We start from the raw sequence: 16486 nt of genomic DNA, 5'->3' as shown, positions 1-16486 counted from the left end.
TCGGCCTCCCAAAGTGCTGGGATTACAGGCTTGAGCCACCGCGCCCGGCCTATTTATTTTTTAATAATAGGAGACAGGGTCTCCCTGTGTTGCCCAGGCTGGTCCCTCAAGTGATCCTCCTGCCTTGGCCTCCCAAAGTACTGGGATTACAGGCATGAGCCACTATACCCGGACTATCTCTATTTTTTTCAACATACAAGTAAATATAGATTTATCTTTGCAGTAGACAAAATGAGTATCAAGTTATTACTATATACAAAATTCTTCAGGAGTTTATTGGCTAAAAAATATGAAAATTCTGTGCTTTAACTAAAATAAAAAATATTGGTTGTATTGGATCAGTTTTTTTGCAGTAGGTCAACCAAGAGAAAGCTTATATTTGGACTTGTTAAAATAGGCTATTCTGAAATCCAGAAATTTGTAAGATAATAAAGACCATTTAACTGTTCCTCATTGTTTGAAACTAATGGAAAAAAAGTGATAAGTATGATTTCTATGAGTAGAATTCCCGACCGTCATCTTTTTTTTTTTTTTTTTTCCTCCAGATTAGATAGTTCTCCCCTTTTTAGACCTCTCAGGAGAAAGGGAATTTTCCTGCCTTTCTTTGTATAGGTGTCTGTGCAGAGACTTGATGGACATACCATACCATACAACTAAGCTTGGACAATTGGCAGTTTTTCTGCATACTCCCAGATTTGGTTTAATCAGGGAATCAGTATGATATATTGAATGGGATTTTATCTGGATAATTATCTTGTTCATCCTGAATTATTAATTGATCCCAATATATGGATCTGACAGATTTTCAAAAGGCTGAGAGTACTGTAAAAAATACTTTTTAAAAGTGTCAGGCTTGGCTGGGTGCATGACTCACGCCTGTAATCCCAGCACTTTGGGAGGCTGAGCCGGGTGAATCACGACGTCAGGAGTTCAAGACCACCCTGGCTAATACGGTGATACCCTGTCTCTACTAAAAATACAAAAAATTAGCTGGGCGTGGTGGCGGGTGCCTGTAGTCCCAGCTACTGGGGAGGCTGAGGCAGGAGAATGGCATGAACTCGGGAGGTGGAGCTCGCAGTGAGCCGAGATCGCGCCACTGCGCTCTGGCCTGGGTGACAGAGCAAGACTCTGTCTCAAAAAAAAAAAAAAAAAGTGCCAGGCTTGGTGGCTCACGCCTATAATCCCAGCACTTTGGGAGGCTGAGGTGGGAGGATTGCTTGAGCCCAAGAATTAAAGACCAGCCTGAGCAACATAGCAAGACCCCATCTCTACAAATGGTATGTGTCTGCGGTCCCAGCTACCTGGGAGGCTGAGGCAGGAGGATCACTTGATGAGCTCAGGAGTTTGAGGCTGCAGTGAGCCATGATTATGCCACTGTACTCCAGCCTGGGCTGCAGAGCAAGACCTTGTCCCCCTGCTCACTGCCCCCTGCGCAAAAAAAAAAAAAAAAAAAAAAATTGGTTTTTAGACACAGTTTTAATTTTTACTTGGGGAGTGGGGAGAGAAATAGGAATATGATTCCACCATTCCCTGCCCCTATTTATACACATACAATCAGAAAATAATAATTTTAGATCTGTATCTTATAGTCCTATGGAGGGATTATGTTGTGCCTTAACTGTAACCCAAGTCTAGATGTATCCCATCTTAATGAGTTTTGGTTTTACTTTTCTTTAATTATAATTGATTGCTGTTAAATTGGAATGTAGTTACACATAACAGTTAAGCAGGGTTAAAATAATCTTTTTGTCGTTTCAAAATGATAGTTTTATTACTACAGAAAGACTATTTATCCTTAACGTTTGTTATAGTTCATTTCTATTACTAAGTAGTTTGTGTTAATCTCCAGATAGAATATTTCCTTTCAAGGTCCAATTATTTGGTTCTTGTGTAATATTCAACTACTATTGACTATATATAGCTGAAGCTTTCGTGTATCACAGGTAGAGTTTTTAACTGCATTCTCTGTATGTCATTATAATTTGGACATGTACATAATTTTCTTATTTTAAGATGCCAAACTAAGCACATTGTAGACATTTTGGATGAAATTGGAACAAATGGGGATTGTGTGCCTTTAATAATAGGTGTGGATTGGCATTTTGACCTTATAGGTTAAAATAAGAGGTGTGGTTAGGGCTGGGCGGGGTGGCTTACGCTTTGGGAGGCTGAGGTGGGCAGATCACTTGAGGTCGAGAATTCTAGACCAGCCTGACCAACAAGGAGAAACCCTGTCTCTACTTAAAAAAAAAAAAAAAAATTAACTGGGTGTGGTGGCGCATGCCTGTAATCCTCACTACTTGGGAGACTGAGACAGGAGAATCACTTGAACCTGGGAGGCGGAGGTTGCCGCGAGCGGAGATCGCGCCATTGTGTTCCAGCCTGGGCAACAAGAGTGAAACTGTCTCAAAAAAAGAAAGAAAGGTGTGGTTTAGAGGTTAGAACCACTTGCCTGAATGGTTAAACTAATTAAGCGTGAAGTTTAATTAGTCAAATTTGATGAATGCTTTGTTCAAAAAATTTGGGCACCTCATTGAGGAGTCAGTGGATTACCAAGAAATACTTGGTGTTTTTTAAATAATGATGACCTGTTAGGAGAAGTATTATTTTATCTGTAGCATGCTTCTTGCGTATCCTTACAATTTGTGAAGACAAAATTATTCTTGCAGTTTGATTTCAGATAATAATAATCTACATGACACTTAAGAATTATAAGAGCCAGCTGGGCAGGCACAATGGCTCACACCTGTGATCCCAGCATTTGGGAGACTGAGGTGGGCGGATCACCTGAGGTCAGGAGTTCGAGACCAGCCTGGCCAACATGGTGAAACCCTGTCTTTACTAAAAATACAAAAATTAGCTGGGTGTAGTGGTGGGCACCTGTAAACCTAGCTACTTGGGAGGTTGAGACGGGAGAATTGCTGGAACCCGGGAGGCAGAGGTTGCAGTGAGCTGAGATCAGGCCACTTCACTCCATCATGGGCAACAAAGAGCAAAACTCAGTCTCAAAAGAAAAAAAAGAATTACAGGAGCCAGGTTCACACCCGAGGTGGGAGGACCAGCCTGGGCAACAGACCCTGTCTCTACCAGGAAAAAAAAAAAAAAATTAGCTGGGTGTGATGGCATGCAGCTGTAGTTAAGAGGCTGAGGTGGGAGGATAGCTTGAGCCTAGGAGGCTGCAGTAACAGAGCAAGACCATGTCTTTAAAAAAAAAAAAAAATTATAGGAAAATGTGAATGCTTTGTCTGAGCTTCATAGAATTTTGCCATTTTCAGCCCTGCCTCCAGTCTGGCAGTAAATCAGCCTAGGATTTTTAGATTTAAAATGAAAAACATAGCTTCAAACTTTGTTCACCTAAACTTAGTATGTATTTCTCTTTTTTTCTTTGCAGAAATGGAATCTATTTGGAATTTGCAGAAGCAAGGTAAGAATGATTAGATTACTTAAAATGTCACTAATAAGTAATCACTGGACATTATTTTTGGGTGGGATTAACAGATGGGTGGTAATTTACCAAATAGACTTTGTATTTTGAGTTATTTAATAACTACAATCAAAAGACACTAGCAACTGGACTGGGTGGCTCATGCCTGTAATCCCAACACTTTGGGAGGCCAAGGTGGGAGGATTGCTGAAGTCCAGGGGTTCAAGACCAGCCTGGGCAGCATAGCCAGACCCCATCTCTCTTTTTTTTTTTTTTTTGAGGCGGAGTCTCGCGCTGTCGCCCAGGCTGGAGTGCAACCCAGCACTTTGGGAGGCCAAGGCGGGCGGATCACAAGGTCAGGAGATCGAGACCATCCTGGCTAACATGGTGAAACCCCACCTCTACTAAAAATACAAAAAAAAATTCGCCAGGCTTGATGGCGGGTGCCTATAGTCCCACCTCCTGAGTAGGAGAATGGCATGAACCTGGGAGGCAGAGCTTGCAGTGAGCCGAGATCATGCCACTGCACTCCAGCCTGGGCAACAGAGCAAGACTCTGTCTCAAAAAAAAAAAAAATGTAGGGCCAGGCGCGGTGGCTCACAACTGTGATCCCAACACTTTGGGAGGCTGAGGCTGGTGGATCACCCGAGGTCAGGAGTTCAAGACCAGCCTGGCCCACATGGTTAAACCCCATCTTTACTAAAAATACAAAAATTAGCTGGGCATGGTGGCAGGTGCCTATAATCACAGCTACTCAGGAGGCTGAGGCAGGAGAATCGCTTGAACCCAGGAGGCGGAGGTTGCGGTGAGCTGAGATTGTACCATTGCACTCCAGCCTGGACAACAACAGTGAAACTCCATCTCAAAGAAAAAAAAAAAGTGATAGTATTAAGAGTGAATATGAAAAAAGAAAAAGCGACAAAACGATACTACCATACCACGACTGGTGAGGATGGGGCAATACTGTAAGTGAAAAAAACAGGAAGGTATTCTTTACCTACTAGGTAAAGATACGAATGATTTTTTTTCCCCTCCTGGTTATGAAAGTAAGACAAGCCATAAATGTTTTTAATGTGGGAAACCAACATGAATAAGTATTTCCACTTTGGCTGGTCTTTCTCTGTATTTGTGTGGTAGACAACAAATAGCCTAAGAACTGAAATTCATAGTTCAGAAAAATATTAGCTGTTATAGGAGCCTTATCTGGGCTGGATATTCTCTGAAAAGATGGTTAAAAATTAAAATAGATTATCCTGATTATTGTGTACCTTCTTCCTGAATATATTAAAATATGATTATTGTGGAATACATGAAATAAAGTGAGAGTTTTGTAGTAGTCACTGACAATAGATTTGGGTTTTTGAACCATGGAACTGAATTGTATCCTATTCCTCATTTACTTTGCTCATTAATACAAGTGAATTTCAGATGGATGTGAAATTCCTAGAATTTCAGAACTTGAAATGTGTAAGAAATTCTCTTATTTTACGTATTAGGAAAATGAGTTCCAGTGAGGTTCCTATAAACTAGAAAGTGGCAGGACTAGAATGTAGGTTCCCCTGATTTCCCAACTTTGCTCTTTCTTCTGGAGTTACTCTCTGTGTATCTTACCAAACAAATGAAAAAAACATAGACTGGAAAATACACCCTGCAGGCTGGGCACGGTGGCTCACACTTGTAATCCCAGCACTTTGGGAGGCGGAGGCAGGTGGATCACCTGAGGTTCAGGAGTTCAAGACCAGTCTGGCCAGCATGGTGAAACCCCATTTCTACTAAAACAAAATTAGCCAGGCGTGGTGGCACATGCCTGTAAATCCCAGCTACTAGAGAGGCGGAACCAGGAGAATCGCTTGAACATGAGAGATGGAGGTTGCAGTGAGCTGAGATCACACCATTGCTCTCCAGCCTGGGCAACAAGAACGAAACTTCGCCAAAAAAAAAGGAAAAGAAAATATACCCGAAAAAGTAGACCTACCTGTCTTTACTGTAAAATGGCCATTAACTCTTTGGAATGAGCATGTTCTTCATGGAGGGTTTCCAGTGGGTGGCCCTAGGAGTCCCAGAAAGGATATTATTATATTATCTCTGGACTAAACTAGATTGATTGTTAGGCTGAAGTGGACTTGAGTTTTTCCAATATTATTTTCAGGCCTTTAAAATTTTCTATTGGGTAACCAGTTGTATTGACTTGCCTTTTTTTTTTTTTTTTTTTTTAAAGCATGTATACTTGAAAAAGTTCTTAGGATAGGTAGAAATTACATGTGTGTGTGTGTGTATATATATATAAAATAGTATATATATAATAAAAACAGTGCCCCTCCAGAAGAGGGGAGCATGCAGCTAAATAGTAAGAATTTAGAATAACCCTGGAGTCTTTGTCCAGACACATTCTAATAGTTTTATATTTTGAATCTGAAAGATCCATAGGCTTCTGTTACTGCTGAGAATAAAGGCTAGTGTTACTGTGGGAAATTGAGTAAGCCTTGATTAGGACTGAATTAGTAGTTTTGCTAATTAATTTAATGTCAAGTTTTTGGTGCCAGGTTTTACTTAGATAGTTCCCACACTGGTTAAAATAAATTTTGACGGGCCGGGCGCGGTGGCTCAAGCCTGTAATCCCAGCACTTTGGGAGGCCGAGACGGGCGGATCACGAGGTCAGGAGATCGAGACCATCCTGGCGAACACGGTGAAACCCCGTCTCTACTAAAAAGTACAAAAAAAAAAAAACTAGCCGGGCGAAGTGGCGGGCGCTTGTAGTCCCAGCTACTCTGGAGGCTGAGGCAGGAGAATGGCGTGAACCTGGGGGGCGGAGCTTGCATTGAGCCGAGATCGCGCCACTGCACTCCAGCCTGGGCGACAGAGCCAGACTCCATCTCAAAAAAAAAAAAATAAATAAATAAATAAATTTTGACTTCATTTGCTGAGAACAACAAAAGAAAAATCCAAGTGTTTCTTTTAATACTGGATTATTGGTGACAAGCTTTTTTCTTTGGCTGCTGTTTTCAAATACACTGCTTTTGTAATCAGTAGAAGTACATAAAACTCTTATTAAGTGAACTCAACCATCTCTGATCTGTAGGAGTTGAGGCCCTCACTGTCTAGAGGACCCTGTACTTGGAATTCATTGGAATTCCAAACAGCTACTTCCAGGTTGAGAAACTGGATCATATGTGTGTTAGTACAAAGAGGAAATGGGCTTGAAGTTTTGTTTTCATAAAAAAATGGGGCGATTTAAATGATGGTTATTTGGGATTTGTTATTGGAACATGGGTATTTTGATGTTCTAGAACTTATTTTTATTTTTATTTTTTAACCTTTCTAGATCCCAAAAGGATAATCACTTACAATGAAGCCATGGATAGTCCAGATCAATGAAGGACCAGACTGCCTATTCGTAACCTTTCTGCAGCATTAGAGCCATCGTTCATGGGGGACACAAGGCTTTTATGCTCCTAGATCTTCAACGCAGCAGAGGAACCATAAGTAGAATCACAGGATAATATATACAAATATATATATATACATATATATATATATAGTTATTTAAAAAAGGCAACTGAAAGTAATTAGACTTCTTAAGGAATCAAATTTATTTCAAGAGACTACACATGGTTATTTAATCTCCGGTACTGAATAGGTTTTTTTTCTTCTGTTAGTTTTTGTTTTTAAGTGTGAATGCAAGTGATTAATGAATACAGACTTAACAAGTGTGGTTCTAAAGTTCCTGCTGTCATCAACTTGGGCAACAAATGACCCACTGGAAAGGCAAATCCACTTAAAAGATCTCTGTATCTTGTTCTGTGACTGAAGTGATACACTAATCACGGGGAACCCAGAATGATTCAACATTTTCCCCCACTCCTCCCTTGATCTTTTTGGTTTTACTTTAATTAAGCCCTGCGAGAATGCTGGATAAATGCCTTGAAGTTAGCAGGGTGTATTTTTTTAGCGAATATGATTTGCATGTCTTGCCAGGAGTTAAGCGGCCTCTGTGGGGTGTTGGGGGAATACTTTATTTCTTTCCATTTATTTTTTGTGGGGTGGGGGGATAGGGGAGGGCATTGAAGTTCTACAATTCTGGAATAGTTGATGGTACATAGTTAACTTGGCTTCGGTTACATATTGGACTTTAACAACTGAAGAATCTATGCGTGTCATTTAAAGAAAAGTTGCAGAACAAGCATTTGGCTTAGATATACAATCTGGAAAAATATTCCTGTGCCCATATTTTAATGTAATTGTATAACTGGGAGCAAAAATATATTCTGCTTTTCAACTGTAGGTGCTCCAGACTTGCTCTCTGTCACTAACACTAAATGTGCTGTTTTCCTTGTTTTTCATCAAACATTTAAGACAAACTTAGACCTTTCTGTAAATTCTCTTTTAATTTCTCAAAAAAATCTAAAAGGGGAAGTAAAAAGTCCATGAAAACTAAAACTTTTCATGTTTTTAGCCAGTGAGAAGGTAATAAACCCTGACTGTAGAAGGTGTGTTTTCATGCAAACTATACTTCTGAGCTTATTAGCTTCTAATTATATCTTAATAAATATATTTTATTACTAGAGCAAGATGGGTTTTTAAGGAAAATAATGTGAAATTCTGGAAATTTTCTTTGGGGCAGAGAAGAGCATTAGCCCTGTCTTATTACATTGCCATCCTGTTGCACTGCAGCTTGTGTATAGCATGCTAAAATAAATTTTTGTGTGTGTGTGCAGAAATTAAGGGTCCAATTGAGATTGGGTGATGTTAGTAGCATAATAACAAGTTGTCTGGCCTGACACAGCATCACATCACACACACAGAAATTAGTATATCCATGTATGTCAAATACAGGTTAAAATATCAGGGCATTTGTATAAAGAGTTGTAGTCTTCTGATAAAAGTAGACTGGATCCCCTGGGGTATTTGGGGAGAAAGTAACTACTTTTGCTCTACCCCTAGAAATGTCCAGTTTTGAGTGACTGTAGTATGGATGGGTTTTCTTGTTTTGTTGATTATTTGAGGCTTTTAAAACAAGTAGTTCATGAAAGAAGCTGTTGGACTCAACATAGAGTAGAGTAACTATCTTTTTAGTCTGGATTTCTGCCCTGCTTAGATTTTAAAAGTATAAGCATGGATTGCCAATTCCACTTGATGTAAACAAAACTTTTTTTTATACATAATATATATATATATATAAAATAACTTATTGTATCAGTCCAGGTTCAGAAACTTGTGGTAGGCCAGTTCCAGATAGTTTCATTTCACCTGTAAACTGTATCACTTTTACTGATATTGTAATTTTCAAATGTATAATATGTTTACAGATGTGCCCTGCATTTAGTCTGCCTTGTTCCTATTTTGATTTTTGTTGAGTCTCCTGCCTGCTTGCCAAAAGCTAGGATGCTTCAGGCCCATGTACAATTGAAAGCAGAGGCATCCTTGAGCTTTAAAGCATTGAACAAACTGGAAAATGCAACATACCACATAACTGAAGTGAAAAAAGTCTGTGTTTTTGTGTTTTTTTAATAAAAATTTTCAAAAAGTTTAAAAAAAACATATAAGGTTGATTAAAGGGAAAAAAGGCTCCAGTTTGTTTTACAGGTTTTAAAGTTCTGCTGTGTGTTCAATTGCCTTGTGTAACCACTTGTCGCCTTAGGGCCAGATTCCCCTCACCACTCCCCCTTTTTAAATGTCCATTTTGCTTGCCTGGAATTTTAAAGTTCTTCTGTCTCACAACTCACAAGAAACTTTCTGGGTTTGTGACATACAGAGATTGAATGAATATATATTTGAAAACGAAAAAAAAAGACAAACCCAGCCCCCACATGAATTGGGCTTTTTAACTTAGAAGCAACACTTGATTGAACATCTTTAGAAAGCTGTTGCTTTTCTAATTTCTTTCCATATCCCTCAGGCCTCAGTGTTTAGAGAAGCCAAAAAGAATGTATCACTTCTCTGTCTGTCCAAAGGTTTTTGAGAGTCTCACTTTTAAATGAAACAATGCAACATTTCACTTTGATTTCTCCACTGAAATTTCCTTGATTATATGGTTAGAGGTATGTAGTTAGGAATGTCTGTTAACTTTCTGAGAACCCTAGTGCCCCATCATATTAACTGTCAGTATTTTGGGGGCATTAGGTTAATAGACTTAATTGCCTAGGTACAAGCAGGACTTTGGGACAAATCTCTTTGTGCTGTTTGGTAACACTTAACTCTATTTGTTGCAATCTTTCTCCTTAGGTCCTCACACAATTCCTTACAGAGCACTTATTAAAAAAAAAAATCTTAAGAGTTGATCTGTTTTCTGATTATTTTGTGTAAGCTTCTAAACAGACTTCAGCTGTGATTAATTTAGCACATTTAAATAACGTGTTATTGTTTGGTGTAAAGAATTTTCCTCCAACTCAGAGTATTAGTACTGTAGCATAAACCAAATACAGTCTAGAGGGGATTTTTAACATCCCTCCATTATAAAGACTGAAAAAGGGGTGTGTGTGTATGTATGTGTATGTGTGTGTTGAGTGTGTGTGAGGAAAAGATGGAGATATTAAAAATTAGTAAATGAATGTGTATAAGACATTAGTATTCAGAGAATGAACTTGTATTTATTTTGTGCCATTTGTTTTCATTACACAGAAAAAAGTCAGGTGGTTTAAATCCTTAAAAGGGTAGTATTGAAAAATGGCACTAAGAATGAAATTATGACCTATTTTTTTAATAGCTATGAAGATACTAATTATGGGTGAAGATTTCTTTTTAAATCTGTTTTGATTATTGTAGGCTTCTGTGTCACATACCACTCTTGTAGGTGTCCTCAATAATCCCTTTTTCCCGCAAAACACACAGGGTGTATTATCTTTCTCTTTATTCACCCTCACTTTGCTGAACTGAAGTTAATTACATAGCCTTTCTTCTAACCTCCTTAGTAATGAACCTTCACATAAAGTGTATTTACAGCATCTATGGTAGCCAGCCCTTTCTCCTCTACTTTCTAGGAGGGGATTAAATTCCAATAACTAGGAATTTAATAACAGATTTTTTTTTCTTTGAAATAAATGGCCAGAGAGTTTCTCCATTTTAGAATTTTGCTGTCCTCCTTAGTCATCTGCTTACCTAGTCATTACTCAATCTGCAGAAACTTCATAAAGGAAAAGTGCTGCATTGTTTTACAAATAACAGTTTTAGGGAAAACCTCAACTATGGGAGTTGTCCACAATACAAATTTTCAAAAAACATTACATAAGGGTAATTTCATACTTGGTTGTTAGACTTGTTGCTTCCCCACATCAGAGGCATCTAATGATTTATCTTTTGTAATTGCTGTAAACTTTTTAAAATAAAGCCATTTAGTATGAAATTGTCAGGTATCAAATGGCTATTGGAAAGGGACTTTACTCAATTTTAATTCCACTGTAAATAAGGAGGGAGTCATTCCTGCGAGGGTCTCTTCAGAGAAATAGGTTAAAAGTCCAATTTCCAGGTATTATGAGTATAGTTATGCCACTGGGCCATATCCTCAAATAACAACAGCTGATCCTTCTTGTATAAATATGTTAACTGTGCAGAACAGTTATGCTATAGGACAAATACGATGGTCCTTAGGGTCAGATTGGTTGATGCCACACCAGTCAAGGTAGAGTCTGATAGGGCAGTATCTTAATAACCCTACCCATGACTTAACTGTTGGATTTGAAAGGAAAACGTAGGATTTGCTCTCCTCCCCTTCACCCCCAGAAAATTTTGATAATTTGTTTAAAAGGGAGAGGCAGAGGAAAAGATTAGAAGCATAAATAGCTGCTCTAAGTTTGCCAGAGGCACATAGCTTAACATTAGTTCTTAATATCGATGTTATTTTTACTAATGTAATTAATCAACAGAGCACCAAGATTCTTTCATGGTGAAAAAGGTGGGCTTCTGTTTTGGTATTTTAAAATGTTTCTTTTAAAATATATATCACCTGTGTGAGAACCGGGACCACCTGGGAGAGTGATGAATCATTGGCTCTACTCAAAAGCATTGCTTTACTGAGTTTTAAATTTCACACCATTTTGCTGCTCAAGAAAGGTCTTAAAGTAGTTAAAGGATGCCAGCAATAGTCCGAATAGAATTTTCAGTTGTCTGCATGATGAAAACACCCAGTGCAGCATGATTGGAATATTGCTTTTGCATTACTGGGAATGGTACATCAGTTATGGGCTAGAAACTATGGAACAGCCATCCTGGGATGCTGATTCAGACTTCCCTATTTATCCATACAATTTTGTTATGTCCAGAGTTCTAAAGCCATTTTATAATACTGCAGTATCCCCCCCCTCCTTTTTTTTTTTGAGACGGACTCTGTTGGCCAGACTGGAGCACAGTGGTGCAATCTTGGCTCACTGCAACCTCCACGCCCTTGGTTCAAGCAATTCCCCTGCCTCAGCCTCCCGAGTAGCTGGGATTACAGGCGCACACCACCATACCAGGCTAATTTGTATTATTAGTAGAGATGGGGTTTCACCATGTTGGCTAGACTGGTCTTGAACTCCTGACCTCAGGCAATCTGCCCACCTCGGCCTCCCAACGTGCTGGGATTACAGGTGTGAGCCACCGTGCCCGGCCAAGTATCCCTTTTCTACAGCCTTACTAAACTAGCTACAAACATTTATTTTCCAATTTAGTTTTACTTTCAGTGCATATCAAAGTTATACTCTTCAGACCAACAAACTAACTTGAGGGCAAATTATATAGCTTTCCATATACCCTTTTTTCCTCAGGTGCTAATCAAAGGCTCTGAAAATGGATACTGCTTTAGTAATGTCTCCATTATTCTTAAAATGCTTATTTCTTTTGCTAGATGTAAAGATTTGGTGTTAACAAAAGTGGTTTTAATATGTAAATATGAATGAATGCCTTTAGTTTACTAGTCTGTTTTCATTTATCCTTCATAGAGGAGGATCCTTTCATGATCTTGAATACATTTCATTAGATACTGTTGCATTTTAAGAATGAAAATACAACTGTTTTCTGTCTTAGATTAATCCTGCTGCTGCTATGAGAAACTGAAAATCAAGAATGTGATGCACTTTTTACATTACTATATACCATACATATACCATAGGTTGCTTTGATACCTTTACTGTAGCACAGCCACTAACAAGAGTGAGTGAATTATAAAATTCTCTTTGGGAGGGAATCAGTACAAGTAACTAATTCTCAGCTGATATTGGCCTATGAAGGACAATAACTTAGGAATATAAGAATTCTGTTAATAGTAGTACACTTTTTGGCCTTAAATGTCTTCTACTACTGAAAATAGTTTAAATCTTAGCTTTGTTTCTATTACTCCCTCTCTCTGCCTCAGAAAGAGGAATTGGGAAGAATGGCTTAAAGGATGTGGTGTCATTGATTTGTTGCTGATCTTTTAGAAAACATTTGTCTATGTAAGCTGGGGACTTAATTTTGTTTGTATATAGAGAAGAAATAATGCTGCCCTGAACCAATCAGATTTAGTTTAAATCAAATCAATCAAAACTCCAACTATTCTGTTTCTCTTGTCTTTTTACTTAGCAAAGGAAAACTTTAGTAAGAATGCTACTTGACAAGAAGAAAAGTCATTTCTCAAGCACATACCCAAACTTGAAGGTGGTGATAGAACCCAAAATAATGGGTGGGAAACACCAAATGAGGTGGAGGAATATGAGAAAGATGTGTGGGCCAAAGCTATCTGGTTATATTTTGATGTTGCCAATATCGCAAAGCCAAAATTTTAATTTGCTTATTTAATATATTTGTTGGCCAGAGATCTATTTTTATATCAACGTGCCTTGCGTGTATATTAAAAAAAAAGAATTGGAAAGGCCATGTAGTAATGCCTGAGATAGTTGATGGTTCTTACCACCTCACTAATTTTTATGCAGTATGAAATGCTCATTTTATTGCCCAACTGGTGCTCTCTGTTTAAAGTTATAGATCTTGTCAAACTGGAACTATTTTATAAGCTGGGGAAGTGATTTACTTTTTTTGTTGTATCTTTTTTGTTCTTAATCTATTAGTGGCTGTCCTGTAGTGGGAAATAATTAAAGGATTCTTCACTCTCTTTTCTTCTCCCCTCAGCACCTTCTTCAAGTAAACATTTCTTGTGTGCTTTGAAAAAAGTTTCAGCTTGCTGTCTCTTTTAGTGTTTTAAAGAAGTGTTATACAAAGCATTGTTTGCAAAATGTAGGGAGATAATGGAGTCCACTTTAATTTGGAATTCTACGTGAGCTATGATCCAAGTTACCAGCTCTTTCCAACTTTAAAAATTTTGTTAAAAGCACCTTGCTTAGAAAATTTAAAATATTTATGTCTGCAACAATTGTCTCAAAATAATAAACTGTGCAATTCTTGTCATTAAAAAAAAAAAAAGATCTGAATTCTCCCTAATGTGACTTGTTAGTTTCTCTCTGTATTTTCTGCCAGTGTAAATGTGAAAGCTTTGCTTGCATTACGTTTTAGAAATGCATTTTGCACACTCGAATTTTGCCGAAGCTCCGTGAAAAGGTTAGATCTAAGTAGATGAATAAAGCTATGCACATGTTTTGAAAGTTTAATTTGTGTGTCATTACCAAAAGTGACCGATTTGTCCTTATTACTTTGCTGTTCTTAGCTTTACCATCTTTGGAAACTTGGCTCAAAGTTATATAGGTCTGGGCTAGCTCATCAGTGGAACTAGGAGAGAGGAAAACTGGCACCTATTTTAATAAAGTTCAATTTAAATGAGAGCTTGACTTGTATCTATTAAAGGGCTTTTCTTGAAACAGGGCAGTTTTATCAGCTTTACAAATCATTGGATGCTCTTCCTTAGTAATATTTTGGTTTATTTGATCAAATAGAAATGGAAAGTAATTCAAACTGAAAGACCCTTTTTTGTCACATGGAACTTGGTGACAATTTTATGTCTTAAAGCTGGTTTAAAGGTAGGATAGCCTTTTACTTTTATTGCTGTTGCATAAATTTGGTTTACTGAATTGACTGGCTTGAGATTAGAATTATTCAGTTGTTTGTAAGATCAAAGCACAGGTGGTTTTAAAGATAACATGTATCTTTTAAAAAATTGCCCAAGTTAATTAGAACAAGTTTAGAAATTGGGTACATTTGGTTCAAGTGCTGCAATGTGCATGTACTAAATAGCTTTACTTTGTGTGTATGTGTACTTATAATGTATAGATGTACTGCCCAGGTTTTGTCAAATCATCTTTTTTAAAGCTTTTTTTTTAATTGCTTCAGGACTTTTGTAGGAGAAGCTAATATGTTTAAGTAGAAGATATTACTGATGGTATTTTCCCTGTGTTCCTACATATAAAATAAATATTTCCATTTTATAGCTTTTTCAATGTACAGAAGAGGGTTACTTCTTCATCAAGTATGTTGCCTTTGAGGACACAGCAAAACCCTTCTATATGTATCTTCATTGATAGTGGCAGTTAAAAACGAAGTCATCCAGTTAAGACTCGAAAGGTGACCCATAATTAATTGCATGGCCTTAAAAGGCAGAAATGCAGGAGTGTAGCAAGCATCATCTTAGATGGCTATGGTTCCTCTTCCACATCTGTCAGTAGTTCACTTATGTTCAGTCTTAGAACCTATTGGAAAAGCAAAGTAATTTCTCTGTCTTGTGCAGAGGCACTTAGGAGCTGAGTTACATCTTAATCTAGGGGAATGGATGATAAATGGAGTACAGTTATGTTAATGGATGTTTTCCCTTCCCCCTCTCAAAAAAAGTTTCAATGTTTGTTTTGCCCAGTCAAAAATATAGGTCTTTTCTAGATATAAGAACAGTGACCAGAAATTTTCCCTTTTGCTAAATGCTTAGGTATTTGCTATAGCTGTTTCTGATGTCATGGATTCTGAGGAAGTGTCAGTTACGTGATGATCTTCCTTTATTGTTGTCTTACTTCATCATGTTCAGTGTTTTAAAAATATAAATTACAAACACTCTACAACCATACCCAGATTTACTTATTTTATCAGAAAAAAAAACTTGAGAAATTTGTAGATCAAATTGAGAGACAATAAGTGTACATTGTTGAATAAAAAATTTTAAAGTTTCTGAGGTGTTTGTTATCTTTTGTGTGCTTTAATTTTTTAAGAAGTCTTTACTGACGAATCTTAAATTCAGCTGATAAAAAGGAAAAAAAAAAAAAAAAAAACCTGAAAACTAAGTTTGTGATATTGATAATGATTTTTTTCCAAAGGGTCAAATATGTGAAGAATTTAAGTCTTAAGTGTACTATGGTCCTGTGAATTTTTTTTTTTTTAATCATAGAGGTTTTTACAGTGCTTAGAATTAGCTTGCTTATTGAAAAATCCAGAGCTATCCTGCCTTTTTGCAGGACATTAAGTCTTATGCTTTTCCAGTTGAAATAAATCAAAATTGAGCTAAGCAGTTAAGCAACTAGAATGTTAAGCTGCCAAGATTCTGAATTTATTCATAACTTTATGTTGAAATATGTGGCAGTACACACTGGAGAAACTTCCTGTTTCTATAGTACTGATTTGTCACAAGGTGAAAGGAAAATCAATGCCAACTTCAGCATTATTAGAAAGAGCAGGAGACGGGAGGAAAGGACATAAAAACATTTACCAAAAGTGTCAGTCACTATAGAGATTGATAACATTTAGGTCATATGCTTTATTGTTCTTTGAGATAAGGAATAATTGTCCTTGGCCTGGTAAGTGACTTGCAAGGACACAAGGAGAATGTGGAGTTTTATGGAAGCTTAACTAAAAATTCTCATCCAGGCAGGCGCAGTGGCTCAACACCTGTAATCCCAGCACTTTGGGAGGCCACAGTAGGTGGATCACTTGAGCCCAAGAGTTAAAGACCAGCCTGGGCAACATAGTGAGACCTCATCTCTACAAAAAGTACAAAAATTAGCCAGGCACAGTGGCAGGCGCCTGTAGTCCCAACTACTCAGGAGGTTGAGGCAGGAGGATCACTTGAGCCCAGGAGATCAACACTGTAGTTAAGCCAGATTGCACCACTGCACTCCAGCCTGGGTGACAGACCCTGTCTCAACAACAGAAATTCTCATCCACAGGCCGGGCGTTGGTGGCTC

At 37.9% G+C, this 16486-nt stretch overlaps 1 protein-coding gene across 1 annotated transcript in view; it reads left to right on the top strand.

Moving 5' to 3' along the window:
* NUFIP2 (nuclear FMR1 interacting protein 2) overlaps positions 1 to 15477 on the top strand; it is a 39158-nt gene extending 23681 nt beyond the window's left edge. Inside the window, exons 3-4 of the mRNA XM_003912538.5 lie at positions 3392 to 3424; positions 6748 to 15477. Of these exons, the coding sequence (XP_003912587.1) occupies positions 3392 to 3424; positions 6748 to 6800 (86 nt within the window). The 3' untranslated portion in view covers positions 6801 to 15477. The remainder of the gene's footprint in view (positions 1 to 3391; positions 3425 to 6747) is intronic.
* The last annotated feature ends 1009 nt before the right edge of the window (positions 15478 to 16486 follow it).

This window comes from Papio anubis, chromosome 17 (genome assembly GCF_008728515.1).
Source record: "Papio anubis isolate 15944 chromosome 17, Panubis1.0, whole genome shotgun sequence".
NCBI lineage: Eukaryota > Metazoa > Chordata > Mammalia > Primates > Cercopithecidae > Papio > Papio anubis.
Note: the sequence above shows the minus strand (reverse complement) of the source record. Positions and strands in the feature narration are given on the sequence as shown.